Source organism: Desmodus rotundus, chromosome 3, assembly GCF_022682495.2.
Source record: "Desmodus rotundus isolate HL8 chromosome 3, HLdesRot8A.1, whole genome shotgun sequence".
In the NCBI taxonomy this organism is placed as follows: domain Eukaryota; kingdom Metazoa; phylum Chordata; class Mammalia; order Chiroptera; family Phyllostomidae; genus Desmodus; species Desmodus rotundus.
Genome location: NC_071389.1, coordinates 7,280,384 through 7,291,404, shown reverse-complemented (window position 1 = coordinate 7,291,404; position 11,021 = coordinate 7,280,384). Strand labels below are relative to the sequence as shown.

Here is an 11,021-nt window from a genome sequence, read left to right as displayed (position 1 = left end):
CAGCCCCCACCTGACACCGTGCAGTTATGCCGATATTATTGACTATATTCCCTAAGCTATTCTTCCCATCCCATGACTGTTTCTCTAACTGCAGTTTGTATATCTCAACCCTTCCCCTTTCTCACCCACCCTTCCAAACCCCTCCCATCAGGCAACCATCCAAATGTTCTCTGTATCTATAAGTTTCTTTCTCTTTGGTTTAAACATTCATTTTGTTTTCAGGTTTTACGTAGAAGTGAAATCAAGCGATATTTGTCTTTCCCTGTCTAACTTACTTCACTTAACATAATGCCCTCTAGGTCTACCCATGTTGTCGCAAAAGGCAATATTTCATTTTCTTTATATGGCTCAGTAATAATTTCTGTTGTATGCATGTACCACATCTTCTTCATCCATTTTTTTCTCAGTGAACACTTAGGTTGCTTCCATACCTCACCTATTGTAAATAACATTGCCAAGAACATAGGGGCGCAGGTGTATTGCTGAGTTATTCTTGGATTTCCTCAGATAAATACCCGAAGTTGGGTTTCCTGGGTAATATGGCAGATCTATGTTCAATTTTCTGAAGAACCTCCATAGTGTTCCCCACAGTGGCTGCCCCAACTAAAAACCCCAACAGTGCATAAGGGTTCCCTTTTCTCCACATCTTTGCTGATAATTGTTTGTTGATTTGTAGTCTGCCTGCTATGAATAGACCCCAAGTTACCCAGTGGATTCCAGTCTATGCCAAGTTTTAGCACAACATTCACCTGAAAGCGGGTTAAAGACATTCAAGGGGTCTGTGTGCAGTAAACTTGTATCTTGGTCTAGAAAGGCCACTAGCCTACCAGGAACAGAGTCTCCTGAAGACCAGGCAGGGCCAGCATTGGAACCTGTGTCAGGCTAATAAAGGAATCTTTATTCCTAAACAGCTGATGTTCAGCTTGCCCAGGGGTCCTTGACATCTCCTGCCACTTCCATGCACCTTCACTCAGGATGCAGTTTGGCTTCTGTAGTAGAGTGAGTGTTGGCACCCACCCACTAGAGTAAGTGTTGATGTGAGGGAAGTAGTCCCACCCTCCGCCAACATCAGTTCAAGGGCCAGGGAGAGCTGACCCCACCTTCCACTCCAGGGATGGCATGGGACTTACATCTGGTCAGTCGGATCATTCCATTCCCTTGGTGGTGGCACCTGGCTCCACCATTCAGAAAGCCCCTCAGAGAGCCATAGAGTTGTAATGCAATTTCTGCTGGGACCACTGAGAATGAGGCAAATCCATAGTAATGACCCTGGGACAATGTAAGTATGGAGGTGGTCAGGGCCGCCCTGTGCACAAGGGAAAGGAAACAGAGAGAAGCACAGAATAGAGGAAAGATGACAAGGTAGCTGATGGCATTGTCTGAGTGCCTGCATCACACCAGTTCTCATTGATCCCACTGGCCAAAGCGTTCTCTCTCATTTAGGTCACTTTGAGTTGGTTCTGTGTCTGAAAACAGAAATAGTCCTTGCTACTCATCTTTGATTTCTCTTGGCCCTCCCTCAATTTCTCTTGTAGACATGGTGGAATTGGGTCAGACTCTGTCTTCATGGGTCTCGGACTCAGGACACACACCTTTCCAACCCCCCTCTTCAGACACTTTGACTCCAAGAGCCCCAGAGCTCCCCCAGTCAGGTGGCTCTGGCTGTCTTCATCTGTTGCTAGTGGCCCACCACCAAGGAAACTTGTCAGTTCAGTGCTATATCTCCCAGCTCAGGCAGATGAGACTCTGAACTGCAGAGGAACAGCAGGGAAAGTGTCACCCTGTACCGGGAGGAGGAGAGTGGGGCCAGTTGCTCCACCTCCACCCAGCAGTTTAGAGCATCAGAGCCACGCCCTCCTGGCCAGATTGGAGAGGGCTCATGAGACTGCACATGGTGCCCCTGGGTGTGTCCAAGGCCAGCCAAGTGGATGTTCCTCGTGCCCACAGCCTGGATCAGCCAGGGGCATCTGAACTCCACCTCAGGGAGGCTGTGGGCAACTCTTACATTCTCATTCACTCTCTTCCAAATGGCCAATAGAGAGCATCTGCTCCAATTTTCCCAGTGGTTTACAGAGACAGACAGCTCCACCTTCCCTCACCACACCTATCTCACCTACTGCTCTCCCTCCAGACATCAGAGAAACATGCATTCTGTGATTCTAGACCTGGAGCAAGAAAAAGATGGTGGTCTCCACACCCTCCCTTGCCCCACACAGCATCACCTGCATCAGCAACAGACAGCCCCTAGGGAACTGGATGATGGTGGGACCCACACTCTCATAGATCAAATGGGAAGGAAAGATGATCACAGCCCCTTTAGAAAATGGACCATGGCATTTAGAATCCGCGTGGAGCAGGGGAACTGAAAGTAGCCCATGCCAAGCGTGTTGAGCACACCATGAAAACCGTCCTCCATGTGGTGCCAGGTCACGGGGACTCCCAGGTCCTCCAGTCTCTTCTTGTACAGCAGTGATTCATCCCGAAGAAGGTCAAACTCACAGCTCACTATGCAAGCTTCTGGGAGTCGAGACACTACTTCATCTTCTGCAATCACAGGCGTGTTCATCAAATCCAGAGTGTGGTTTGTCTCCAGGTAAGCATCCTCATTATGGGGCACATGGGGTACTTCCCGGTAGCCCCTCTTCTTAAATCTCTCTGGGATGTTTTCTGAGCCCAGCCACTTTCTGTACTTCTCCCACACTTCTGCAGGCAAGTGGTCACCTTTCATGAGCACACTTTCCCAAGAGGGGTGGACGTCCATGTAATAACAAAAACAGCGGAAGGCAAAATTCCAGCTGAGCAGTGGGACGTTTGCATTCTGCTGGTAGGACGGGAGTTGGAAATCCACCATTTGGAGAACAGCATAAACCAGGAGCTGAGCTCGGATCTTGGGGAGATCAGACCTGTCCATAAGTTTTTGACACATTACCACTGCCATCCCCCCTCCAGCACTGTCACCACAGACTACAACCCGGGCTGGGTCCACCCCATACACATCCAGGGTCTTCAGGAAGTGGATGCTGGCCACGAGGCAGTCTCTCATCGGTGTCGGAAACTTATGCTGGGGTGCCTTGCGGTACCTGAAAAGGAATCAAGGAACATGGTCTACACACATCACCCTGGCAGAGCCCAAGATACCTGTGTCTCACATTCTTGAGCCCAAATTTGTTCCATTAGCTTCTCTTTCTGAAGCCTGAGCAGGTGGAGTTAAGGTCTAGGGCTTAAAAGAGCAGATGGAAGTAAAGTCCTCAGTGCCTGGCACATGGCCTCAGGAGGGGGCAGCTGCTATGTCTACTGCCTCAATGCCAATTTGGGGGACAGGCTGTGATCACCAGAGCCCTGTCATCCACCTATGATTGGTCAAGAACTTAGCCGGCAGCAGCAGAAGCCACATCCTTCTGAACCTCCCTGATGGTGCTGCCCTGACTCACACCTGTTCCATACTTTTTGGATTATTTGATTAGCAAGCCCTGAGTGGTCTGGGTTTAGATTGTAAATACTGCTGCTATTCTCAGAGGTTGTGCCCTCCCCTCTAGGAGACTAAAATACCACCAAATGTACCCTGACTGGTGTGGCTCAGTTGCTTGGGTGTCATCCCGCAAAGCAAAAGGTAGCCAGTTTGACTCCCCGTCAGACTACATGAGTGGTTTGTGGGTACACTCCTTGGTCTGGGAAAGTTTTAGAGGTGACCCATGGATGCTTCTCTTCCACACAGATGTTTCCGTCCCTCTCTCTCTTCCTCCCTTCCCCTCATTCTAAAAGAAATACGTAACATCTAAAATATGTATATGTTTAAATACCACCAGGGGCTAGAAGACAACACATGGGTCACCACCAGTACAGCCACTGCAATTCGAGACCATGGCTTCCCATTCAGTTGGCTGTCATGCTGTTACCCATCTGGCATTGCTAGAACTCCCCATTTTTCAAGAGTCCAGAAATCTGGGTTCTGAAAAAACTTTACCATTTCAAATGCTGGATTTGAAAAGGAGGAGGTTCGGCTGCCAGGTGGCTCACTTGGTTGGAGCATCATCCCGTTACCATTGGACTGTGGGTTACATTCCTGGTTGAGGGACTTATGGGAGACACCCAATCGATGTTTCTCTCTATCATCAATGTCTCTCACATCAATATTTTTCTCATCTCTCCTTTCCTCTTTCCTTAAAATCAATAAAGCATGTCCTATGGTGACAAGAAACGGAAACATGCTTTGGGATCCACAAGGCTTCTGCCAGCCATTTCCATCCAATGATCCATATTCTTAGCTACGTGGGATGCCATGCTTAACTCCTGATCCCTGTCTACTTTGGAGACACAAGATAACGTTCTTGAAGATATCTGCTGGTATAGTCTACTGATGACCATTTGCTTCAGCACAGCCAGAATAAGACGTGTAGGGCCAAAAACTGAATCAAGATTTCCAACCAGCCAAATAAATGGTTTGGGGCCAAGAACTGTAAAGTGAGGCCCTTCTCTGGTCTCTTGCCTCATCCAGAACTAACTTCTGGTTTTTTATCTCTAATCTACAGGCTGCAAGACAGGAAAGCTGGGAAATGTAGCCTCACCAAGATGCTGGTGACTGATATTTCTTCCCGGTATGTGCACTTAAACAGACCTGAAGGAAAAGCGCGATCAGCAGGAGCCAACCAGCCCCAGTGTGACCATGTGTCAGGCAGAGGGCAACCACTCCACTGCAGTGACTGCTCCTCATATGTATATGTCCAGGTGTCCTGATGTGGAGGCCCAGGGAGGGGCCACCAGGTCTCTCCTGCTCCATGTTGCCAGCCATCTTCGCCTCTCCAGGCCACTGAGTGACTCCCCCAGATCAGTTAGGACAGACAGTGGCTCCTCCATGTTTTCTCACTTCCTTAGATGCATCTGACCAGGGCGGCCCTCCCTCCTGACACCACTTGGAAATGACGTGACGACAGTGTTTGCAGTTGTGCTGGTGCCGACACAGGGCACAGTGGGCATGTAGTGGAAAGAGGGGCTAAGTGTGTAGACTGTGCAGGGCTGTTCTGCCCAACAAAGAACATCCCACCCACAAGTGCTGTGCTGTGAAGCTCAGCAACTGATCTGCTTAACTGAGCCCACTCCCCAGCCAGCTTCCAAATGATGCCAGGCATAGAATGCCCCATCGAAACATACTCACGGGCTGCCCACAAAAGGAGTGCCCATGCTCTGCCTCTGTGTCTCTCCCCCTTCCTTCCTCTCCTCCTTGCTGGCTGCCCTGCTCCCCCTGTCCCTCTGACTCCCTGCCAGCCCTAGTTCCCAACTACCACCACACACATCACTCCAGGACTTAGCCTGGCTTCCCTGCCCTCCCCACCCTCCCCTTTACTCACCCAACAGCTACAACCACTGAGTCACTCTCTTTGGACAAACGACAGCATATTTCATGGTAGGTTTCTAGAAAAGAAAAGGTTTTAAAGTTGACTAGGAAGGCTTAGTGGGCTTCCTTTGCCTATCACTGGTGTCCCTTTTCTCTGTCAACTACCATGGACAGAGTTCTTGGGTGGTGACTACTGGTTCACAGCATCTGAGAAGCTGTTTGGCCATACAGCTCAGTGGTTCCATGTGTGAACTCGGATTCACACCCAAGTTCATATCTCTACATTGCCTCCTCTTCACCTGAGCTGAAGTAGTATGGGGAACATCCCTTCTCTCCCTGAGGCTTGATTTTCTCATCTGTGAAATGGGGATAATGATGATCATCGGGCAGGACAATGAGATAATGCACATAAGGGGCTTCCCCCGTGCCTGCCAGGTAAATACTAACGTCAGTGAATACTCATTGATAAACATCGCTGTTATTGTCATTTGTTATGCAGACCATACCCTAGACAGGGTTGCATTAAACTCCCTGTTCTCAAAGGCTACCACCATTGATCCTGGCATTCCACAGACTAGAAAGCACTGCAAAGACATTTTCCCCCCAATTCCTGCAGCTGGGGGTGGGGAATGAAGAAACTAAAATGATCTCAAGTTGAGTTTTCTTCTCTCATTAATTTTTCTCAAATCTTTGGTCCTCCTGTGTGTTTATACCAGGTTTGTCTCTAAACTATGCCTGATGTGAAACCAAATGATGTGTTTTAGTTATTTTCATTTTGAAAAACTCCTTATTTCCAACTCAGTAGTCACACAACATTGTGAAGATACTAAATACCGCTGATCCGTACACTTTCAAATGGCGAGTTAATATTCTGTGAATTTTGTACGTACAGACAGGTATCTCCCACTTTTTGAAAGTGTGTGTTAGGCTGCTTTGCTTTTACCAAACACCTACATTTGTACCTGTTTTAGGCTAATGAAAGGTAATCCAAAGAGCGTTTTCACTTTTACCAAAAAGAAAAATGAAAAAAAAGGTGAAACGCAAAACTTGCCTTCAGCTTTTGTTTCACAGGGAGCCCTTATAGAGGCAGTACCCACCACCCCCATAGGGGACAAGAGACACAGAAAGAGAGGGAGAGAGGCTACCGATTTCCCAAAATCACACACAACATCTCAGTATCTAGCCCTGATCTGGGTCTCCGAGCATCTGGGCTTTATCCTGGCTTATTTGGAGCTTCCTTTGGCAAGGCGTCTCCTATGATAATTGCTTCTTAGCTTTACAGCACTTCGGCTTAGGAAAGGTGTATACAGACACCTACTCGCACACTGTGAGCAAAACCTGCACAGACGTCTGCACAGATGCACACAGATAGTCCATACACACCTCCTTACTTCCAGACAGAGATCAGAACCTGCCACATCTTGGCCACCTGAGCACTCTGGGACCCGCTAAGGGCCCTGGTGTTCCCTGGTCATAATGGTGGCTTTTAGATGCCCGGAAAATGACAGAAGTGACTGCACCCACCCTGCTGTGAGGCTGTCATACTACGGGCCAGGACAGAGGGAAGGACTCTTACTCAGGCTCCCTATGATGGCCCCACCGCCGTGGAAGTACAGGACACCCCGCCGGGGAGTGCAGGAGGACACCTTGGGCTGGTACACCTTCACCGGGATAGTGCCAAAGCGGAGGTCCTTCACCACCACGTCTGGATCCTGCTTGACTGGCAGTAGGTCATACATGAATGAGACAAATTGGGGCATAGAGCAGATTCCCAGTTTCTCAAGAATCGTCCCCTGTTGGTGAGAGAAGAGGAAATGCAATGGGAAGGATGTCAGCATGCCCCTGCTTTGTGCCATGGGTGCCTTCTGCAGATGGCTGAACCCATCCCACCTGCAGAAAACCCCAGGCCCCCCTGCCCCAGCACCAGCGGGGTCAAACCCCTCTCCCCAACTCACAAACCCTAGCCCTACACCAGGTTTCTGGCCACCCCTGAGGGACCCTGTACCTGCAATGTACTCCACGCCCACGGGGTCACTGTTCCAGCTGGCATATGTGTGACTTCTCTTCCTAGGGACCTGCTCCAGGACCACCCCTGCCAAGTTGGCCCACCCAGCATTTGTTTGCTATTTTTAGATGTGATAACTGCATTGTGGTTATGTTTTTTAAAGGGGTCAGGGATTTTATCTTTTAGAGATACCTTCAGAAATATTTTTGGATAAATAATCCAATGTCCAAGATCCGCTTCATAAAGCAATGAGTATAAGGGACAGGTTGGGGGCATGGATGAAGCAGTATTAGCCAGGGGTCACAAGTGCCTGGGGGGTGGGGGCTTTTTTCACTATTGGTGCAGGTCTGAAAATTTGCATCATTACAATAAACACAGGGAGTATCTCCCCGGGCACTGTCCTGCAGCGGCGCCCAACCTGTGCCAGCATCAGCTCGTCTGGTTGTGAAGCCCATGGCCTCGCGGCAGGTAGCATTGGAAAATATATGTAGGCTTACAAAGGAAGGCAGTTTTATTTAAACACATTTATCAAAATATTGAAGTAAATGTGTGATGTGACCTACACGGGCCTCCTTAGTAGCATACTAAGTACCGAGATCTGGTGGCTGGTCTAATCCTATCATCATCTGGAAGGAACACCAGGCATGTGTGATTTTTCACTAAATCTGCCACAGCTATAACGTGCTTGGAAAAAATTCTCTTGGTGACAAAGTCACAGCTCCCATTATCACAGCTGTGGTGTGTCACCTCATTTTTAATGGAAGGAAATGCTATATTTTCATTAGAGGTTACATTTACCCTATCCAAATTCATAGACCCTTGCCCCATCACTGTTGTGGGTCTGGGGAGCCCTATTAAGAAGCCCTGCCGCACCCGACTGCCCTGTTTCAAATTCTGCACAGCACTTGCCACCTTGTAAACCAGCTAGCTGGTGTGTTGCTGTTTCCCATTCACCCACAACTACCGCCACCCCTGCAGGAAGACTCTGGAATTTCACCTCTTGCCATCCCTGACCCTCAGAGTAGAACTGGCGGGGGGCACATGGCAGTTGTCCAACACATCTTTGCGGAAAAAAAACAAATCAACACGTTGGAATAAGTGATGTTTATGGAGAGCTTCCTCCGTGTGAGGCCCTGAAACGCACACTCAACTCATTGCCTCCCCCTCATGCTAGGAAGTGGGAACTGTTATTTCCCCAATTTTGTAGATGAGGAAACTGAGTCACTATGTTTGTGAAACCACAGGGCAGACTATGGTATCAATGGCAGGAAGAGTACAGGAGCAAATCATCAGCTCCTGGAACTCTGACCCGGGTGGGAAGGACCCTTCTTCTCCTGGGTTCCTCTCCGTGGAGGGTTTCTCATGAGAACAGGCATTTGCAATCCCTTCTCGTTGCATAAGATACTGAAGAAATGTATTTTCTCTGTGCCGTTTCTGCCAGCCCTCAGGAGCGGCACAGTAAATCCTAATTGCCAACTTTGCCGTGATCCTCACCACCACCCATTCACAGGGGTTTCATGAAATCACGCCCACCAAAAACAACAGGTAGAATGTGACTACTGACAGAAACAGCTTCCATCCCTCCAAACCAACGAATATCTACGTAAAGTCACGTTCTGCAGTTTTGCTCATAGTACTACTTCATGGACTCGCGAGCGTGTCTCTCAGTTTTGCCATTGGCCAGTATGTAGAAATGGGGACCCAAAGATTCAGAATAATTCCTTCCTGTCTTCATGGCTTCCCTACCTGGCAAGTGCTGTGAATGAGGGAAATCAGGAGGTGGAGCCAAGGAGGGAGCCGGCTTTTTTTTTTTTTTTTAACAGAAATCATTCTTTGAAGTTTGTGGCTATCAGCCCATTCAGCTTGAGAAACCCTGACAAGAGGTTGAGGATCATATGCTACCTAACAGGAATTATTCAGGTTTGACAACATACTGTCACCTTCTACTGCCGTGATATTAGTATTCATTCAACTAGAAGCTTCTGGTATGTTCTCCCCACTCTCCCCTTAACCCTCACCATGAGGGAACAGAGAAAACACACAGCTCACCCAGGTCACAAGCAGCTGGAAGAGGTAGTACAAAACATGTAGTCTCACAGGGTGGTCGATGGCTGCAGGGATGTCCGTAGTGAAGAAGTGGCTGCAGAAGACCCACAGCCCCACCCCCACAGAGAACACACAGGCTGCCCCGAGGAGGATCAGCAGAAGGACCCACATGGCGCTCTTTCCACCACACAGAGGGCCACAAAGAAGCTGGGCTCAGCTCACCATGCTTAGCACAGGCGTTTGAGCCCGCAGAACTCCAACACTTATATCACAACTGGCCTTCCCCACCTCCTCATCTGCCAAAGGAAATGGTCTGGCCCACATGAGTCACAGATGTGGTTCTAACAGAGAGGCCCACAGACAGGAGAAAGGGTCCCCTGCAATCTGACCCAGCTGGGAACCAGAGCTCCAAGGTTCCAGCTTACATCCTGGCACTGCGACTAGAAATGGCCTTGAGAAACTCACCTGGGGCATCAAACACAATCCCTCCCCCTGACCTCTGATGCCCTTTTCCATTCTTTCCACACTTGCCATTCCTGAGTCTGCTGAAAGAACCCAGGGCATTTGCATTTACTGTGGCCTGTGCAACATCTTCCCTTGATGGCAGCTGAGCTCAACCTCTCCCCTACTGCTGGGCTCTACTGACATGTCACCTTCTGAATGAGGCCATCGCTGGTAACCTTATTTAAATTGTAACTCCCTGCCCACATTTGAATGCCAACCCCCACGGTACATACACACATACACCTACTTATGTTGTCTTTATGGTGTTTTCTATCACTTGACATAACAAGTACTCAATTATTTATTTAATGTCTACAGTATGACCTTCACTGGAGACAGGAATTTTTGGTACCTCTTTGCTTTATCCCAAGGAACTAGATCTGGGGTTTGGTACTTAGCAAGTGCTTAGCATATGTCTACTGAATGAGGAATGAATGAAAAACACTGAACTTTTCATTATAAAGCAGGAAAAAAATGAGCTCACCATCTTTCCAGGTCAGGCCAGAGATTACTGTCAGTGTTCGACATCCTCCCTCATAATGGCAAAGTCCCAGGTCCACAGATGTGATAATGACATCTCTCCTACCCCCACCAATGTCAGAGCCTTTGGTCTCACACGGGGGGATATTACCCTCCCGGAGCCATCTGGCAATGTCTGGAGACATTTTTGGTTGTCACAGTGGTGAGGCAGGGGAGCTGGCACTGGCGTCTCCAGGGTAGGTGTCAGGGATGTTGCTAAGCATCCCACAATGCACAGACAGCCCCTACAACAGGCAGGTATCTGCTTTGGCATGTCAACACTGCTCAGGGTGAAAAACCCTGAGTTAGTGAGACCTGGGATTGAATCCTGCCTCTGCCAAATGGCAGCGGTCTGGACATGAGCAAGTTACTTGCACTCTTTTGGCCGGTTCGTGTGGCTCAGTGGGTTGCAGCATCCTCCTGGAACCCAAATGTTGCAGGTTCTGAATCCATGTCCCCTCCCCACCCACTCACCAGTGCTGGCACACTTCTCTAACCAAAGGTAAAGGAGTCTGAGTCTCCTCTTTGTCCCAGAGGATTTGTTTTCCAACTTAGACCACACTTTGCCTATGACTTTCATAAGAGAAACTTGTGTTTTCATGGGACATGTAGACC

At 48.8% G+C, this 11,021-nt stretch overlaps 1 protein-coding gene across 1 annotated transcript; it reads right to left on the bottom strand.

Moving 5' to 3' along the window:
- Positions 1 to 2,305: 2,305 nt before the first annotated feature.
- LOC112299199 (arylacetamide deacetylase-like 3) lies at positions 2,306 to 9,554 on the bottom strand. The gene is made up of 4 exons (XM_024554351.2): positions 9,387 to 9,554; positions 6,909 to 7,125; positions 5,346 to 5,409; positions 2,306 to 3,080 (listed from the first exon to the last, which is right to left on the bottom strand). The coding sequence occupies exons 1-4, from the start codon at positions 9,552 to 9,554 to the stop codon at positions 2,306 to 2,308; spliced, it is 1,224 nt and encodes a 407-aa protein (XP_024410119.2).
- Between the last annotated feature and the right edge of the window lie 1,467 nt (positions 9,555 to 11,021).